At 45.2% G+C, this 20,805-nt stretch overlaps 1 protein-coding gene across 1 annotated transcript in view; it reads right to left on the bottom strand.

Annotated features, from left to right (window-relative positions):
* Nucleotides 1-20,805, bottom strand: part of uggt2 (UDP-glucose glycoprotein glucosyltransferase 2) — a gene marked incomplete at its 3' end in the record, with an annotated part of 260,476 nt that overhangs the window by 15,571 nt on the left and 224,100 nt on the right. Inside the window, exons 29-31 of the mRNA XM_084314328.1 lie at nucleotides 20,033-20,118; nucleotides 6,537-6,624; nucleotides 5,658-5,743 (exon numbers count right to left, since the gene is read on the bottom strand). Coding sequence (XP_084170454.1) covers nucleotides 5,658-5,743; nucleotides 6,537-6,624; nucleotides 20,033-20,118 — 260 coding nt within the window. The remainder of the gene's footprint in view (nucleotides 1-5,657; nucleotides 5,744-6,536; nucleotides 6,625-20,032; nucleotides 20,119-20,805) is intronic.

The following is a 20,805-nucleotide window of genomic DNA, read 5'->3' as shown; positions in this document are numbered from 1 at the left end:
ACATAAACCTGCTTCACACACAGAGACACACGTTACATAAACCTGCTTCACACACAGAGACACACGTTACATAAACCTGCTTCACACACCACAACAGTCAGTGGCCACCATGCTTTTTTAAAGCCAGAGGATTGACAAAGGAAAGAAAAACAACAACAACAAGCAACTGCCTTTAACACATTGACCGCCAGCAGCAGGGGGCGCTGATACCCCATTCATTGCCAGGTCTTTATTCAATGGATATAGTTTTAGACTGTGACATTTGCGAGTGCTTAAAATATATCTTATATTATATCTATGGGTCTAATAACGCCGTCGAGCCTCAGTGAGTTGCTTCTAGTCAACATGCCCGAGACAGATTGTTTTTTCATCCGTACATTTCCGTTTTATACCGTTTTGAATAGAGTATGGTTTGGGTGTTTTTCAGTAATTCCAGGAAAAAGACAAGAAAAAGGCATTTTACTGTAATCCAGTCATCACGTTGTAATTTTTCGGCTGATTATCTAATCATCCTGAAATCAACGCTAGATTATCATTAGTATGTCTCCTCGTCCATACATGAAATGACCCCCCCCCCTCCTCCTACCCAACGGTAAACAGCCATACACGGTCCACACAGATAGCTGTAGTCGGGGTAGAAATAAATGTCAGGGGGAGCTCCCGTAGCTCACCGCATATCTCGGCGCTATTTCTGCGTCGGGGAAAACCGTGCTCGTCACGGATCTGGGGGACACGAGTTCGATTCCCGGACCCGCCGTCATTTCTCAGAATGTCTTCCCCTGCTCTACATCCCATTTCAACCTGTTTCTGTCGGTCATGCTTGACCAGAAAAGCGATAAACACTAAAAAAAAAAGTAAAAAAAAAAGAAAAAAAAAATTCAGATCAACGATCAAATTTATATATAATCTTCTTACCTTGTATCTGATGTAATGCAAAAGAGATAATCCAAATATCTGATCGCAATTCCAAATAATGCTTGTGGCGGTCCGCACCACACTACAAACCGTTTCACAATGATGGGCGGGCGGAGTTACTGTTCGATGCCATCGTTGTATAGAAGTCGCTCGCCTGAATATTTAAACCCTGCCCGTCCGGCTCAGATCGGCTCCTAAAACACAACAGCCCATTTTCAATGAGATGCAATAGCTCCGCCTGGCAGTAGAGGGCGGTGTTGACCGTCTGCCAGCTCAGACAGGCTCTGAAGGGGATACCAGAGGCAGCAGCTATGAATTATGAATAGATATAGCGAATAAACGAAATAACGATCCCAAAAACGAGTTAACTCGTTTCTGGCACTCAACACATGGCGGCCAATAACGAGTTAACTCGTTTATGGCGCAGAATGTGTTAAAGCCCCACTCCAGGTTTTAGATTATTTTTGCATGTACACATTTGTTTTATTGCGAAGTTTTTTCCCCAAATGAATAAAGTACAGCCGGGGTTCGGCTGGCATTATGTCTGTCGGCCCACGTATAGCAAGAGAGCTCAGCCCATCAATTTGAAAAGAAAAGAAATCCTCCGATACCGGCAGTTGGTACTAAACCCGTCCTTGGAAGGGAGCGGGGCTACCCTTTTGTTTATGTTTTGATTGAGAGTTTGGGGGGGGAAGGGGGAGGGGGGGCTTTAACTGCCAACACAGAAACACAATTTAGAACAAACAAAACCGAACCATGCATTACGTTACAGGAACACTGGGTGTTTTTATTGAACAGGAGGGCGGGCGGACGCTCTGTATTTTAGAGCAGGAAGTGTTTGTTCCCCTCGCTGGCTCTCTGTAATCAGCTGATTAGCCTGACACGGAATGTTCCGGAGTGTTCAGGACGGCCCCTTCTGTTCCCACAACACATCTGTTCTGGAGTGTTCATCCCTATTGATAAAACACTTAGTATTTTACAGATGAAGTAATTTTTTGTACTTGATGAATGTGGGCACTGATATGAGTAAATTAACTAAATGGGTTTTATTTCTATACATCATAAATTAAGACTACCTCACGTCACTATGATCTTAACATTTGAATTATAACTCCTACTTAGTCCTTTGGTAAACGTGGCCTACTTTTAAACCTAATAATGATCATTAACCCATTCACTACCACACCACAGAAGGTTAACCGTCTGTAGTGTGGTAGTGAAAGGGTTAACCTTCTGTAGTTGGTAGTGAAAGTTTTAACCTTCTGTAGTGTGGTAGTGAAAGGTTAACCTTCTGTAGTGTGGTAGTGAAAGGGTTAACCTTCTGTAGTGTGGTAGTGAACGGGTTCACCTTCTGTAGTGTGGTAGTGAAAGGGTTAACCGTCTGTAGTGTGGTAGTGAACGGTTAACCTTCTGTAGTGTGGTAGTGAAAGGGTTAACCTTCTGTAGTGTGGTAGTGAAAGGGTTAACCTTCTGTAGTGTGGTAGTGAAAGGGTTAACCTTCTGTAGTGTGGTAGTGGAAGGTTAACCTTCTGTAGTGTGGTAGTGAAAGGGTTAACCTTCTGTAGTGTGGTAGTGAAAGGTTAACCTGCTGTAGTGTGGTAGTGAAAGGGTTAACCTGCTGTAGTGTGGTAGTGAAAGGTTAACCGTCTGTAGTGTGGTAGTGAAAGGGTTAACCTTCTGTAGTGTGGTAGTGAAAGGTTAACCTTCTGTAGTGTGGTAGTGAAAGGGTTAACCTTCTGTAGTGTGGTAGTAAAAGGTTAACCTTCTGTAGTGTGGTAGTGAAAGGTTAACCGTATGTAGTGTGGTAGTGAAAGGTTAACCTTCTGTAGTGGTAGTGAAAGGGTTAACCTTCTGTAGTGTGGTAGTGACAGGGTTAACCTTCTGTAGTGTGGTAGTGAAAGGGTTAACCTTCTGTAGTGTGGTAGTGAAAGGGTTAACCTTCTGTAGTGTGGTAGTGAAAGGGTTAACCTTCTGTAGTGTGGTAGTGAAAGGGTTAAAGTGGGCTAGCGGGCTCCGTTTTTGAGAAAGGGGCTAAATCACTCCGAACTGAAAGCATCTTTCCCACAACGCTTCCCAACCTCTCGTCCCTGATTATGAGACGACTGCACCGCTTAGCCCCCCGAGCAAAAGCTAGCGAGGGGCTTCAGTAATGGCAGCAATGTCGGTCGGTCGGTCGCGTCGGCCACTCTGGTCAGGTGGTCGGCCTGCAGTCGCCCTCGTCCTCTTGACGGCGGCATGACGGCGATAAAGCGACAAGAAACAAACAACAAACTGTCCCTCGTGTTCACGCGTGAAACCTGAGTGACAGGCGGCGAGAGCCTCGGAGGGAAGGCACAGCAGAGTCAACGACGCAGTAACGGTAAGAGATAAGCTGCTTCTGTAGTCCGGTGAGAGAGAGCGCCCCCGTCTGGCAGGAAGGCAACATGTAGTCCGGTGAGAGAGAGCGCCCCCGTCTGGCAGGAAGGCAACATGTAGTCCGGTGAGAGAGAGCGCCCCCGTCTGGCAGAGAGGCAACATGTAGTCCGGTGAGAGAGAGCGCCCCCGTCTGGCAGAGAGGCAACATGTAGTCCGGTGAGAGAGAGCTATACTATAACTTCACTCACACACCTCGACCTTCCAGACGGGGTGGAGGCACTGGCCTCATGACATCTCCTTCATGGACTACAAACTTAACACCCCTCCCAGCACTGTCACTCTCCTCTTTTGAATATCATGCAGTATCTGTCTCTAATCCTTTCAATCTCACCATTGTTACACTCTACCGCCCTCCAGGTCCGCTCGATCACTTCACAGATGAGCTGGACATGCTTCTAAGCTCCTTACCGGAAGATGGTACCCCTTCTATTGGCAACATGGTACCTCCTTCTATTGGCAACATGTAGTCCGGTGAGAGAGAGCGCCCCCGTCTGGCAGGAAGGCAACATGTAGTCCAGACCTCTGGAGCTCAGTGCTCAGCCAGCAGCCAACACACGTCTCTCTCTCCCCCTCTCCCTCCCTCAGGTAGGAGCTTTAAAAGGTCAAATCAATGAAGGACCACTGCATTCTTCTCTCCACTTCTCTCCTCCTCTTCCTCTCTCCTCCCCTCTTCTTCTATCATCTCTTCTTCTCTCCTCTCTTCTTCTCTCCTCTCCTCTTCTCTCCTCTCCTACCCCTCCACTCCTCTCCCCTCTTCTTCTCTCCTCTTCTATCCTCTCCCACCCCCCCCACTCCTCTCTTCTTCTCTCCTCATCTCCCCTCTTCTTCTCTCCTCTCCTACCCCATCCACTCCTCTCCCCTCTTCTTCTCTCATCTCCTCTTCTATCCTCTCCTCTCTTCTTTTCTTCTCATCTTCTCTCCTCCTGCTCTCTTCTTCTCTCCACTCCTCTCCTCTCTCCTTTTCTCCACTCCTCTCCTCTCTTGCTCTCTCCACTCCTCTCCTCGCTCCTTCTCTCCTCTCCTCTCTCCTTCTCTCCACTCCTCTCCTCTCTCCACTCCTCTCCTCTCTCCTTCTCTCCTCTCTCCTCCTAGGTGACTCCATAACTAACTTGTTTGTGTTTTTAGCTACATTCGTGGAATAAACCAGTGGTACTCCAATGTCTACAGGGTTGTAAAGTTGTCTCACGTGCGCGCAAAGTACAATAAAACGGAGGCAAATATAACGGGAAAAGTGATCGTGAAAGTGATGAGATTAGAAGAGCATTTGAGAGCAACCAATAAACACTCCATGCTACTTAATAATAATTACTACAGAGAGAGGTCGACGCCGCCTACCTTTTCTCACCAGAGCTCCAGAAACTTCACACCGTTAAGCGTTAAGTGAAAACACACAGACGGTTAGAATGTGCAACGGAAAACACACACGCACGCGCACACACACACACACACACACACACACACACACACACACACACACACACACACACACACACATACACACACACACACACACATACCTACAGTAGCACATGTTATTTGCAACACTAGATCTTACAGCATAATATCGCAGTCTGGATCCAAGACTGGAAGTATGAGCTCTCCTGAAAACCACAAGGCATAGTTGACCACAGATCATAGATCAATGCATCCATCAATTAACGCTCTCACTGCCACACGACAGCCGGTTAACCCTTTCACTGTGACAATACAGAAGGTTAGCCCTTTACAATTTACACAACCGACGGCGATGCTCCATCATTAGCATCATTAGCTCTGCATCCGCGGAGCTAATGATGGAGCATCGCCGTCGGTTGTGTGATAGTAAAGGGTTAACCTTCTGCCGTGTGGCAGTGAAAGGGTTAATGCTCTCACATAGGGGTGTAACGATGCGACCTCACAACGATTCGATTCGATTACGATTATTCAGGCAACGATTCAATGCATCATGAAATCTCCTCATTTGACCACGATTCGATTCGATTAATTTACGATGAATTTTCTATCAGTTAATTCCCCAAAATGTTTTCAATACACAAATGTGGCTGGGGGAACTGATTCACTCAGCATGAATGGACTATAGGTCAATAAAAACAATACACAAAAAAAAAAAAAAAAAAAAAAATATTTATATATATATATTTTAAATTTAGATTAATTTAGATTATAAATAATCGATTCTAACCTATTCAAATCGATGCATCGAATCGAACACATTAGAATCGATGCATTTCAATTAATCGATGCATCGTTACACCCCTACTCTCACGGTAACTGATCAGCGACTGTATCGAACTGTAGACGTTTTGGGGGCGAGATGAGCTGCACACCTCGTGATGGAGTCCCACAGGCCTGTGGCGCTTTCAGCCGCTTCACTTAGGAGGTCTTCGTTGATTTTGTCCGCTTTTTTCTGCACCTAGAATCGGGTAACGCACACAAGCAGTTGATTTTATTAGTCATTTTACATGAAGGAAACTGACTTAGGTTAACCGTCTGTAGTGTGGTAGTGAAAGGGTTAACCTTCTGTAGTGTGGTAGTGAAAGGGTTAACCTTCTGTAGTGCGGTAGTGAAAGGGTTAACCTTCTGTAGTGTGGTAGTGAGAGGTTAACCGTCTGTAGTGTGGTAGTGAAAGGGTTAACCTTCTGTAGTGTGGTAGTGAAAGGGTTAACCTTCTGTAGTGTGGTAGTGAAAGGGTTAACCTTCTGTAGTGTGGTAGTGAAAGGGTAACCTTCTGTAGTGTGGTAGTGAAAGGGTTAACCATATGTAGTGTGGTAGTGAAAGGGTTATCCGTCTGTAGTGTGTTAGTGAAAGGGTTATCCGTCTGTAGTGTGGTAGTGAAAGGGTTAACCTTCTGTAGTGTGGTAGTGAAAGGTTAACCTTCTGTAGTGTGGTAGTGAAAGGGTTAACCATCTGTAGTGTGGTAGTGAAAAGTTAACCGTCTGTAGTGTGGTAGTGAAAGGGTTAACCTTCTGTAGTGTGGTAGTGAAAGGGTTAACCTTCTGTAGTGTGGCAGTGAAAGGTTAACCTTCTGTAGTGTGGCAGTGAAAGGTTAACCGTCTGTAGTGTGGTAGTGAAAGGGTTAACCTTCTGTAGTGTGGCAGTGAAAGGGTTAATGTCAGATCATAATATTATTTACTTTAAGGGTGTCCCTGTGCCGTGTAGTAATTAATAAGTGAAGAAGAAAAGAAGAAGAAGAAGAACAAACGTACCCTGACTTTGATGATCTTACTGTGGAAGCTGTTGAGGACGACTGTGACCTCACCGCCGGCGTCAGACGGAGAATCTGTCCCATCGTGCCTGGTAACAGTAACCATGGTAACAGTCAAACAACACATTTAAAAATGTTAAAGGAAAAGAACAAAGTGACCGAATTTATTCATTTCGTTATTCCCCAGCATTAACCCTTTCACAACCACACTACAAAAGGTTAACCCGTTCACTACCTTCTGTAGTGTGACAGTGAGCGGGTTAACCTTCTGTATCGTCGCAGTGAAAGGGTTAACCCTTTGGTCGTGTGGCAGTGAAAGGGTTCAAATAGGTCTACCACGTGGTGAACTGGATTAGACCGGATCCTGGTGAAGGCCGATGAGTTACAAGCCGAGGGTGTTTGTGAAAAGTTTCAGAGGGAAGGGACATCAACCACGACTATAAAAGAAGGAAGGGTCATCTCGTCACCATCGGTGCCAAGTGTGGAAACGTGGCAGTTGAATGGAATCAACCGTCTCCTCGTTTGTCATTTAAACACGTTATTACCTCCGATGTCAACAGCAATTTGTTGCACTTTTTATTAACTAGCTAACGTTTGATATATCGGTTGATGTACTGTATATTTCAGCTTGTATATGTTGCTTCTCCACGCATCTCCCATAGGCTTCAATAGAACCAAGCATTGGCATTAGAACGCTGGTATTCTGACGTGATGACCCTTCCTTCTTTTATAGGTCCTTGGGGGATGTGGGGATGAGTCACTGGAGAACCCTCTCGATGAGCTCCGTCAGGCTCCTTGTTGGTGTTTCACTAGATGAGCTCCTTGTTGGTGTTTCACTAGATGAGCTCCTTGTTGGTGTTTCACTAGATGAGCTCCTTGTTGGTGTTTCACTAGATGAGCTCCTTGTTGGTGTTTCACTAGATGAGCTCCTTGTTGGTGTTTCACTAGATGATCTCCTTGTTGGTGTTTCACTAGATGAGCTCCTTGTTGGTGTTTCACTAGATGAGCTCCTTGTTGGTGTTTCACTAGATGATCTCCTTGTTGGTGTTTCACTAGATGAGCTCCTTGTTGGTGTTTCACTAGATGAGCTCCTTGTTGGTGTTTCACTAGATGAGCTCCTTGTTGGTGTTTCACTAGATGAGCTCCTTGTTGGTGTTTCACTAGATGAGCTCATTGTTGGTGTTTCACTAGATGAGCTCCTTGTTGGTGTTTCACTAGATGAGCTCCTTGTTGGTGTTTCACTAGATGAGCTCCTTGTTGGTGTTTCACTAGATTAGCTCCTTGTTGGTGTTTCACTAGATGAGCTCCTTGTTGGTGTTTCACTAGATGAGCTCCTTGTTGGTGTTTCACTAGATGAGCTCATTGTTGGTGTTTCACTAGATGAGCTCCTTGTTGGTGTTTCACTAGATGAGCTCCTTGTTGGTGTTTCACTAGATGAGCTCCTTGTTGGTGTTTCACTAGATTAGCTCCTTGTTGGTGTTTCACTAGATGAGCTCCTTGTTGGTGTTTCACTAGATGAGCTCCTTGTTGGTGTTTCACTAGATGAGCTCCTTGTTGGTGTTTCACTAGATGAGCTCCGTCAGGCTCCTTGTTGGTGTTTCACTAGATGAGCTCCTTGTTGGTGTTTCACTAGATGAGCTCCTTGTTGGTGTTTCACTAGATGAGCTCCTTGTTGGTGTTTCACTAGATGAGCTCCTTGTTGGTGTTTCACTAGATGCCTCTTCTTGGCAAATGTTTGCATTTATGCAACAGCTTTTATCCAAAGCGTTTTACAATTTGTTCCTCACATTTTTACCCATTCATTCATTCACACCGACGTGCACGGTGCTCAACCTGCTCATCGAGGAGCAATTAGGGGTTAAGCGCCGTTGCTCGAGGACACATCGACACGCTGCCCGGGAGGAGCGGGAATCGAACCGGGAACCTCCGGATTACCAGACAACTGCTCTACCTCCCTGTAGTGGACTGTTTATGGACTGTAGTTGACAAAGATATATATATATATATATATATATATATATATATATATATATATATATATATATATATATATATATATATATATATATATATATATATATAGAATAACCAACAACAGGAAGACATGGATAAACAACCTAATCTACCCCCCCCCCCCCTCCCTCCCCCATAAATAAAAACATCATGTAGATGTTTTATTAATATGCATAACTAATTAATACATTCCTTTAAATGTATTCATAATTCACTTCTAGTGCTCTACTAAGCATACACTATTCAGTTTATGAATACTGTACTGGGCTTGGTTACTGAAATGATGCCGCTGCTCGGCACAGACTGCAGACTGGCGCCAGACACTGAGCGATGCACTCCGGCAGCAGTGGATTCTGGGAAGGCTGCCAGGGTCACTCTGATCATACATTACCCTGCATCATTCACTGGCAACGTTACCCATCCTCTTATCAATCGCTACTCACCCACTGATATTTTCTGACTTATATCTATAGACATCATCAGGGACGCGGCAACTGGGGGTGCGGCGGGGGCTGCAGCACCCCCTGCTGGCGGGGAGTGTAACTGCAACTGCAAGGTTGTTTTGGCTTTTATTCCATTGTAACCGAGGCTACTCAATGTCACAGAGCGGAGCGGTACTGCAGATTTACCCTACTCTTCGAATTCATTGCCAGATCGTCATAGGGGCGCTGTCTCGATAATGCAGTGTTATTAACAGCGTGTAGCCGACGCATGAACCGGTTGGGATTCGAATAGACGCGGCCTGGAAGCGTCAACGCGGAACTGGAAATCCGTTGGTAAAAAAAATAGACGCAGCCTGGAATAGTTTTGGGACGCTCAATTCGCAGTAAAGGAATATATCTGCGGTTTCCCTGGCGTGAACAAGCCAGCAGAACTATCCGAGCCCCCGGGAGGGTGGTCGAAGACCTTTTGCATGTTGGCGATCATGTATGCAGGGAACGAATTGCAGAGGGAGGGTGGGGTAAGCTGGGCTGTGATGTATGCATCAAAACGGTTACATTGTTTGTCTCGCACGCTCCGCAGAGCTGAGCGTGAGAGCGCGGTCTCTAGTGAACAAGAGTGTTTTGGTTTACCAGAGTGGTAAACCTTTGACGTTATTATTATATCACTTATCTCAGCACCCCCTCATAACACGTTTCAGACCCTGTTGAACGCTCTGACTCAATAGTATCCATCTGCAGAACGTCAGCCTCAGCACTCTCAGGCCCCATGCTGAATGTGATTTGACCAAAACAGAGTATACACACAGACAGTGGAGCTGTTTGCAGATAGCGAGCATTTTGACTTGTTGCGTGGTGGCGATGTCGCAGACAATACAACTACAAGTATAATTATATAATATATATATTTTATTAAAAAATAAAAATATATATATAAAATAAAAATAAAATTTAATCAAAAACTATCAATATCTCAGCACCCCCACTTCCCGCGGACTTCCCGCGGCCCTGGACATCATTCCGATACAAAACAGCGACATGCCAAGCCTCTGGGGTCTGTTGGACGTTCTTAGGCGATTTATTCAATGTTGTTGATATTCAATATGTACCAAATATTCGTGTACACATCCGTGGTTCTCAACCTTTTCAAGAGGGGTTGAGTACTTTATTATCTAAAGATGGTGAGTTAAGAGTGTTGTGTTCATTCATAGTTAAAGACGGTAGAGGTCATCACATTCTCACTCCACATGATTTAGATTAACTTCACAACTGCAAAACTGTCCAAAACACAATTTTTAAACGGACTTACAGTATAATGGTTCTTCAGTGCGAGGGGTGAATTATAGAACATGTATAAATACGACACATCATTACATCAATTCATATCAACAAGAATGTGTCAAAAACTACGTGGCGTGGATTAGTTAAACTCAGACGAAAGACTAGTCCGATGACGGACACAGAAGACGAGGCCCCCCCCCCCCCCCCTCCCCCAGTGGATTCTGGGAAGACAGCCAGGGTCATATGTGATCATATTCATTAGCCTCGATCATCATTCACCATCACTTTCTCAGCTTTCTGGGTGGGGGTACCTACCTACCGGTGTATCCAATAAGGGAGTCCGTGGCCTATCGATTGGATCTCATTGGCCCTTTCACTCTAATTGTTTTAGGGGGGGGGGGGGACCTTTCCAAGGGGGGTACCCAGGGTGCACCGCTGCAGAGCCGCACGCCGGGCCGAGGAGGGGCAGTAGGCTGTCAGGACCTCAGTGTTCACTAAAGGCTGACCTCAGTGTTCACTAAAGGCTGACCTCAGTGTTTACTAAAGGCTGACCTCAGTGTTTACTAAAGGCTGACCTCAGTGTTTACTAAAGGCTGACCTCAGTGTTCACTAAAGGCTGACCTCAGTGTTCACTAAAGGCTGACCTCAGTGTTCACTAAAGGCTGACCTCAGTGTTTACTAAAGGCTGACCTCAGTGTTCACTAAAGGCTGAGCTCAGTGTTTATTAAAGGATGACCTCAGTGTTCACTAAAGGCTGACCTCAGTGTTTACTAAAGGCTGACCTCAGTGTTTACTAAAGGCTGACCTCAGTGTTTACTAAAGGCTGACCTCAGTGTTCACTAAAGGCTGACCTCAGTGTTCACTAAAGGCTGACCTCAGTGTTTATTAAAGGCTGACCTCAGTGTTTATTAAAGGCTGACCTCAGTGTTTACTAAAGGCTGACCTCAGTGTTCACTAAAGGCTGACCTCAGTGTTCACTAAAGGCTGACCTCAGTGTTCACTAAAGGCTGACCTCAGTGTTTACTAAAGGCTGACCTCAGTGTTCACTAAAGGCTGACCTCAGTGTTCACTAAAGGCTGACCTCAGTGTTTACTAAAGGCTGACCTCAGTGTTCACTAAAGGCTGACCTCAGTGTTCACTAAAGGCTGACCTCAGTGTTCACTAAAGGCTGACCTCAGTGTTCACTAAAGGCTGACCTCAGTGTTCACTAAAGGCTGACCTCAGTGTTTATTAAAGGCTGACCTCAGTGTTTACTAAAGGCTGACCTCAGTGTTCACTAAAGGCTGACCTCAGTGTTCACTAAAGGCTGACCTCAGTGTTCACTAAAGGCTGACCTCAGTGTTTACTAAAGGCTGACCTCAGTGTTTATTAAAGGCTGACCTCAGTGTTTATTAAAGGCTGACCTCAGTGTTTACTAAATGCTGACCTCAGTGTTTACTAAAGGCTGACCTCAGTGTTTACTAAAGGCTGACCTCAGTGTTTACTAAAGGCTGACCTCAGTGTTCACTAAAGGCTGACCTCAGTGTTCACTAAAGGCTGACCTCAGTGTTTACTAAAGGCTGACCTCAGTGTTCACTAAAGGCTGACCTCAGTGTTCACTAAAGGCTGACATCAGTGTTTACTAAAGGCTGACCTCAGTGTTCACTAAAGGCTGACCTCAGTGTTTACTAAAGGCTGACCTCAGTGTTTACTAAAGGCTGACCTCAGTGTTCACTAAAGGCTGACCTCAGTGTTTATTAAAGGCTGACGTCAGTGTTTACTAAAGGCTGACCTCAGTGTTCACTAAAGGCTGACCTCAGTGTTTACTAAAGGCTGACCTCAGTGTTTAATAAAGGCTGACCTCAGTGTTTACTAAAGGCTGACCTCAGTGTTTACTAAAGGCTGACCTCAGTGTTCACTAAAGGCTGACCTCAGTGTTCACTAAAGGCTGACCTCAGTGTTTACTAAAGGCTGACATCAGTGTTTACTAAAGGCTGACCTCAGTGTTCACTAAAGGCTGACCTCAGTGTTTACTAAAGGCTGACCTCAGTGTTTACTAAAGGCTGACCTCAGTGTTCACTAAAGGCTGACCTCAGTGTTTATTAAAGGCTGACCTCAGTGTTTACTAAAGGCTGACCTCAGTGTTCACTAAAGGCTGACCTCAGTGTTTACTAAAGGCTGACCTCAGTGTTTACTAAAGGCTGACCTCAGTGTTTACTAAAGGCTGACCTCAGTGTTTACTAAAGGCTGACCTCAGTGTTTACTAAAGGCTGACCTCAGTGTTCACTAAAGGCTGACCTCAGTGTTCACTAAAGGCTGACCTCAGTGTTTACTAAAGGCTGACCTCAGTGTTCACTAAAGGCTGACATCAGTTTTACTAAAGGCTGACCTCAGTGTTCACTAAAGGCTGACCTCAGTGTTTATTAAAGGCTGACCTCAGTGTTTACTAAAGGCTGACCTCAGTGTTCACTAAAGGCTGACCTCAGTGTTCACTAAAGGCTGACATCAGTGTTTACTAAAGGCTGACCTCAGTGTTTACTAAAGGCTGACCTCAGTGTTTATTAAAGGCTGACCTCAGTGTTTACTAAAGGCTGACCTCAGTGTTTATTAAAGGCTGACCTCAGTGTTCACTAAAGGCTGACCTCAGTGTTCACTAAAGGCTGACCTCATTGTTCACTAAAGGCTGACCTCAGTGTTCACTAAAGGCTGACCTCAGTGTTCACTAAAGGCTGACCTCATTGTTTACTAAAGGCTGACCTCAGTGTTTACTAAAGGGTGACATCAGTGTTTATTAAAGGCTGACCTCAGTGTTTACTAAAGGCTGACCTCAGTGTTTACTAAAGGCTGACCTCAGTGTTTACTAAAGGCTGACCTCAGTGTTTATTAAAGGCTGACCTCAGTGTTTACTAAAGGCTGACCTCAGTGTTCACTAAAGGCTGACCTCAGTGTTTACTAAAGGCTGACGTCAGTGTTTATTAAAGGCTGACCTCAGTGTTCACTAAAGGCTGACCTCAGTGTTTACTAAAGGCTGACGTCAGTGTTTATTAAAGGCTGACCTCAGTGTTCACTAAAGGCTGACCTCAGTGTTTACTAAAGGCTGACCTCAGTGTTTATTAAAGGCTGACCTCAGTGTTCACTAAAGGCTGACCTCAGTGTTCACTAAAGGCTGACCTCAGTGTTTACTAAAGGCTGACCTCAGTGTTTACTAAAGGCTGACCTCAGTGTTTATTAAAGGCTGACCTCAGTGTTCACTAAAGGCTGACCTCAGTGTTCACTAAAGGCTGACCTCAGTGTTTACTAAAGGCTGACCTCAGTGTTTACTAAAGGCTGACCTCAGTGTTTACTAAAGGCTGACCTCAGTGTTTACTAAAGGCTGACCTCAGTGTTTACTAAAGGCTGACCTCAGTGTTCACTAAAGGCTGACCTCAGTGTTTACTAAAGGCTGACCTCAGTGTTTACTAAAGGCTGACCTCAGTGTTCACTAAAGGCTGACCTCAGTGTTTACTAAATGCTGACCTCAGTGTTCACTAAAGGCTGACCTCAGTGTTTACTAAAGGCTGACATCAGTGTTTATTAAAGGCTGACCTCAGTGTTTACTAAAGGCTGACCTCAGTGTTCACTAAAGGCTGACCTCAGTGTTTACTAAAGGCTGACCTCAGTGTTCACTAAAGGCTGACCTCAGTGTTTACTAAAGGCTGACCTCAGTGTTCACTAAAGGCTGACCTCAGTGTTCACTAAAGGCTGACCTCAGTGTTCACTAAAGGCTGACCTCAGTGTTCACTAAAGGCTGACCTCAGTGTTTACTAAAGGCTGACCTCAGTGTTTATTAAAGGCTGTCAGGACCTCAGTGTTTACTAAAGGCTGACCTCAGTGTTTACTAAAGGCTGACCTCAGTGTTTACTAAAGGCTGACCTCAGTGTTCACTAAAGGCTGACCTCAGTGTTCACTAAAGGCTGACCTCAGTGTTTATTAAAGGCTGACCTCAGTGTTTACTAAAGGCTGACCTCAGTGTTTATTAAAGGCTGACCTCAGTGTTCACTAAAGGCAGACCTCAGTGTTCACTAAAGGCTGACCTCAGTGTTCACTAAAGGCTGACCTCAGTGTTTACTAAAGGCTGACCTCAGTGTTTACTAAAGGCTGACCTCAGTGTTCACTAAAGGCTGACCTCAGTGTTTACTAAAGGCTGACCTCAGTGTTTATTAAAGGCTGACCTCAGTGTTTACTAAAGGCTGACCTCAGTGTTCACTAAAGGCTGACCTCAGTGTTCACTAAAGGCTGACCTCAGTGTTCACTAAAGGCTGACCTCAGTGTTTACTAAAGGCTGACCTCAGTGTTTATTAAAGGCTGACCTCAGTGTTTATTAAAGGCTGACCTCAGTGTTCACTAAAGGCTGACCTCAGTGTTTACTAAAGGCTGACCTCAGTGTTCACTGAAGGCTGACCTCAGTGTTTACTAAAGGCTGACCTCAGTGTTCACTAAAGGCTGACATCAGTGTTTACTAAAGGCTGACCTCAGTGTTCACTAAAGGCTGACCTCAGTGTTTACTAAAGGCTGACCTCAGTGTTTACTAAAGGCTGACCTCAGTGTTTACTAAAGGCTGACCTCAGTGTTTATTAAAGGCTGACCTCAGTGTTTACTAAAGGCTGACCTCAGTGTTCACTAAAGGCTGACCTCAGTGTTTACTAAAGGCTGACGTCAGTGTTTATTAAAGGCTGACCTCAGTGTTCACTAAAGGCTGACCTCAGTGTTTACTAAAGGCTGACGTCAGTCACTGACATGTGTCACTGACCCCTCCGCTCCACTGGCAGCTGAAACAGACATGTGTCACTGACCCCTCCGCTCCACTGGGAGCTGAAACAGACATGTGTCACTGACCCCTCCGCTCCACTGGCAGCTGAAACAGACATGTGTCACTGACCCCTCCGCTCCACTGGGAGCTGAAACAGACATGTGTCACTGACCCTCTCCCTCTCCCACTCTCTCCCTCTCCCACTCTCTTTCTCCCCCTCTCCCACTCTCTCCCTCTCCCACTCTCTCTTTCTCCCCTTCTCCCCCTCTTCCTCCCCCTCTCTCTTCCTCCCTTCCCTCCCTCTCCCTCCCACTCTCTCCCCTTCTCCCTCCCCCCTCTCTCGCTTCCTCCCTTCCCTCTCTCTCTTCCCTCCCTCTCTCTCTCCCTCTCTCTCTTTCTCCCCCCTCTCTCTCTCCCTCCCTCTCTCTCCCTCTCTCTCTTCCTCCCCTTCTCCCTCCCTCCTCTCTCTCCCCCCTCTCTCACTTCCTTCCTTCCTTCCTGCCTCTCTCGCTTCCTTCCTCCCTCTCTTCCTTCCTCCCTTCCCTCTCTCACTTCCTCCCTCCCTCCCTCCCTCTCTCCTCTCTCCCCTCCCTCCCTCTCTCTCCCCTGTATCTAGCCCAGCCACAGCACAAACTCCCTGCGCTCATCAAAACCTTGAGATGCTACAATGTAAGCAGCTCGCTCTCTCTCTCTCTCGCTCTCTCTCTCTCTCTCTCTCTCTCTCTCTCTCTCTCTCTCTCTCTCTCTCTCTCTCTCTCTGAGTGCGTTACCATAGCGATGGGTTTCATACCTCCGGTGAGACAGAGAGGCTGGAAACACCTCCGTCGCTGAGACACAGACAGAACCGCTTAAGCATCGTATACATTACCTAACTCACCCCCCCTTCTTAATAAGCATTGTATACATTACCTAACTCACCCCCCTTCTTAATAAGCATCGTATACATTACCTAACTCACCCCCCTTCTTAATAAGCATCGTATACATTACCTAACTCACCCCCCTTCTTAATAAGCATCGTATACATTACCTAACTCACCCCCCCTTCTTAATAAGCATTGCATACATTACCTAACTCACCCCCCCCTTCTTAATAAGCATTGCATACATTACCTAACTCACCCCCCCTTCTTAATAAGCATCGTATACATTACCTAACTCACCCCCCCTTCTTAATAAGCATCGCATACATTACCTAACTCACCCCCCCTTCTTAATAAGCATCGTATACATTACCTACCTCACCCCCTTCTTAATAAGCATCATATACATTACCTACCTCACCCCCCTTCTTAATACACATTGTATACATTACCTAACTCACCCCCCCTTCTTAATAAGCATCGTATACATTACCTAACTCATCCCCCCCCTTCTTAATAAATCCCTTAGGAGTCAACAGGGCTTATTGCTCCCGTTGGCGGAGAACAAAATAATTAGAATGTCTTCTAAATGCTCTAAACGTACATATTTTCAGAAATCGATAAAAATAGAAAAATGACAATTTCGAGTGCTTTGAGATGTACTATATATGTCCCCTTACTTGCTAAACATAATACGACTTGTAAATACGTTTAATTCTTGCTAGATGGTATGCTTGTAATTATTTCCGTTTGCCAGAGAACTACAGCGCGTCACGAAACGCACATACACGCACGCGCGCACACACACAAGAGAAGCGTGTGCGCTGTGAATAGGTGTTAGACCCCCGCGCAGAGGTGAGAGGTATCAGAGACTCGCTACCCCCCATCCAAATTCTAAACAACAGATCGGCATCGGCTTTTCATAATATGTATGAATTATCTCTTGCAATAATATCCACGGGACACTGAGCTGCTTCGCAGAATAATGTGGTGTGTGTGTATGTGTGTGTGTGCGCTGAGACGCAGCGTCGAGACCGAAACTTGTGTCGAGTCTGCTTCTATGTGCAACAGAAACTCTGCAGCATCCTGACAGTCCTGTATACCCACGTCGCGCTAAAACATTAACTACTGTATGGCAGAGTGCGTGTGTGTATGAGTTATGAATTATCTCTCGCAGTTCATTCAAGCGGACAGTGGAGTGGACTACGTGAACTACAGTATCAGCCACTGGCTGCTGTGTGACGAGTTTGGTGTTTTGGTCACCCGCGCTAAACACGGTGCTTTAGTTGACAGCGCATCGATGCGCTTTGTGAAGGAAAGATGACATCGTCTCTCTCTCTCTCTCTCTCTCTCTCTCTCTCTCTCTCTCTCTCTCTTCTCTCTCTCTCTTCTCTCTCTCTCTCTCTCTCTCTCTCTCCTCTCTCTCTCTCTCTCTCTCTCTCTCTCTCCTCTCTCTCTCTCTCTCTCTCTCTCTCTCTCTCTCTCTCTCTCGTGCTCTCTCCTTCAAATGGGCTTTATTGACATGGGAAACATACGTTTACATTGTCAAAGCCAAACAAAACAACTATTTGCACAGCCATTTGAAATCTACAGTTACACATTGCTGTATTTAGTGAGGTAAATGAGTACAATACATGTTTCACAGACACACACACACACACATACACACACACATACACAGACAGACAGACACAGACACACAGACACACAGAAACACACAAACAAACGATCAAATTAAAAGCTGGATATAAATCTGCCACACGTGCTGTCAGTGAGTTTACTAAGTCAAGGATGTCTTACTTTCACACACGCGCGCACGCACACACACACACACACACACACACACATTTACATTTACACATTTGCATCTAGTCATTTAGCTGACGCTTTTATCCAAAGCGACTTACAAGTTCTGTACGACAAGTCATCAGGAAGGGCACAACTCTATCAGCTGAGTAACTAACAATGTTCATCAAAGTGTTGAGTGCTACAGTGTAGGTTAGTATATTAGGACACGTGCATGACAGTAAGGTTAGTTAGGGTTGGATTTGAATGTGTGTTGTTTGGCTTAGGTTGAATCCAGCCTCATCAATGAAAATAAATTCATGCGGCTGTGCAGCAAGTTCCTGCTGTTGTGTGAACAGGCTTGGCGTCCACCCCAGAAGGTCTTCTAGTCATTCTAGAGAAATACAACCACAAATTGTTATTGGTTTGCTTTTTTTTTTGATATGGTACAGTACTGTAAATACCATCTCTCTCTCTCTATCTCTATCTCTCTCTCTCTCTCTCTCTCTCTCTCTCTCTCTCTCTCTCTCTCTCTCTCTCTGGCTTTATTGAGGAAGGGCACACCTCTCTCAGCTGAGTAACAATGTTCATCAAAGTGTTGAGTGCTACAGTGTAGGTTAGTATATTAGGACAAGTGCATACCTACATGTATGACCTATATCTAGCTACTACTTTTGGATATGAGCATTTTTTCAATACCCAACTATGTAGTGGCCGCTTGTCGCTAGGCTAGGCCTCCTGCTGGGTCCATTCACTGGAATAACAAAGGAATGACTGGGCCTTTGCTCCAGGTGTGAAATGGTTCTAGTGACAATGATCACATTGAATTCTGGGAGTGTAGTTCTCTCATCAGATAGCTGAATGAACTTGGATCATGTTCAAGTCCATCCTGAAAAGTAGTTAGGATTTTACCAGAATGTTTGATAGGACATTGATTGAAAACTATCGTCTCAAATTTGACAATTGATGGCTTATTTTGAAGGTATGAATCTGTAATTTTACATTATGTAACAAAAAAAAAGAGAATATTCTGAGAAGGTGGAGCTAGAAACTTTAGACCTCAGGGGCATCATATACATTACCTAACTCACCCCCCCTTCTTAATAAGCATTGTATACATTACCTAACTCACCCCCTTCTTAATAAGCATCGTATACATTACCTAACTCACCCCCTTCTTAATAAGCATCGTATACATTACCTAACTCACCCCCTTCTTAACCTCTTAAGCCCGGAGCCCTATTTTCTGAAAATCCGCCTAAAATACATACCTAAGTCAATGAAAGATTGCTCCACTTCTACAAGGTCCATTTGAATGTTCTTGGTATCTAGGGACATCTTGGACCTCAGGGAATGTATTCCCAGTGTCACAGAATATTGTGTCTATTACTAGGCTTGCTAAAATTGTGATGAAACAAAGGAGTATATGAATTATGATTTTTCTTTGCATCTTTGACAGTGAATAACACCCTGCTAATAATGACCAGACATGAAAAACTGCCACTGAGCTCGTTCAGCACCTTCTTGAGATCACGTGTACAAAAGATCCAAGCAAATGAATAAAGGGAAGATGATTAAACAGAAGGTTTTGTAGATACAGTACTGAATTCTCCCATCCGGACCAATGCAATTTGAAATAGAATAGCAGGCCTATAAATGACTTTATTATAGCCAATTCGCTCATTTATGAATTGGGACAAATCTTATCTTTCAAATGGAGTTCAATTTGGATTTAGTATCACCAGGCGTGCATGAAGAACAGATAATGAAATCTACTGTATGTACAGTAGGTTTTTTATTCTTGCAAGAGCTCCGCCATTTTTAAACTGATTTCAAATCGGATGGTTGCTAAATGCTCAAAATAGGGGAGACAAACTAACTGCGCTCCAATATATGCCAATAACGTTCAGTTTTGTGGTATATAATCCAGAGTAATAAGAGAATAAAAAATAATTCATAAGCAAGTCATTTGTTTGAAGAGAGCTAGAAGCCTTTGGAAGTGTAGTTCTGAAAATGTCCAACGCTCATTGATAGCTCTGGACGTCCTCTTCTCAAAAAGACTCAAATGACTACAATTCAGCGACGGTCGCTTTTTCAAAATGGCGGATTTTCGCGATCACAACGACACATTTAAAAAAACTGAAACCTCACTTATAACACTTTAACCTATTGGTAAACAAACGTATTGATGAAAATATACTCTGTAACTGCTGTTGTGACATGGTTGGAGGGTGGAGGTACTCAGGGTGGAGGGGGGAGATACTCAGGGTGGAGGGGGGTGGAGGGTGGAGGGGGGTACTCAGGGAGATACTCAGGGTGGAGGGGGGGGGGGGGGGGGGGGTACTCACGCCAGAACCTGGTAGATGTCCTCTGACCTCCCACTGCGCAGCTTCAGGATCCAGGCGCCAGGGTTCGCCTTCAGCTGGAAGTACCCCTGAAGACACAAACACAGTGGAGAGCAGGCCATGTGAGCGGCGCGGCGCGTGAGCGGCGCGGGGCGCGGAGCGGGCGGTTTTGACGTGAGCGAGGAGTGGGTGTTAAAATGAGTCGGCGCGACGTCCGGAGCGAGAGTTCTCCTCCGCTCCAATCCACTCCAGGCCGCTCACAGTGGTTTAACACTGTTGATGTAATATATACATGCAGTACAATGCCAAAGCAACAGATGGCGATGTACAAACATGAAGGCCATTTTCAACCAATGATAAGGGTGAACCTGTGATATCCTGTTCAGGCTTTGTCACTGTAGAGACGCCCACACTCACTCCTGTTAGAAAAAGTATCGACGCCATTGTTGTTGACGTTAGCTTACATGCTAACGTTAATGGCAGCGACCATAGCATTGTGGCTCGGCTAGCCTATCATCGCTTAATAGAGCTAGTGAATGGATAAACAACGTTATTTAACATTGCAGAATGGCTACAATTACAATGCGGCTCAATACAAACAATTGTTAAGGGGCCCAGGGGGTGTAGACTGTTGTAGTTTGAGCTAATTTACACCATGCTCAAAAAAACAAAAAAAAAATTCCGAGCGATCTGGCGCGGGGAGCGGGGAGCGCTCGATTCAAGGTGAGCGGGGAGCGAGCGGAGAGCGACTTGGGGGCGGGGTCAACATGAGCGAT

This window comes from Notolepis coatsorum, assembly GCF_963971535.1.
Source record: "Notolepis coatsorum genome assembly, chromosome: 5".
NCBI classification, from domain to species: Eukaryota; Metazoa; Chordata; class Actinopteri; order Aulopiformes; family Paralepididae; genus Notolepis; species Notolepis coatsorum.
Note: the sequence above shows the minus strand (reverse complement) of the source record. Positions and strands in the feature narration are given on the sequence as shown.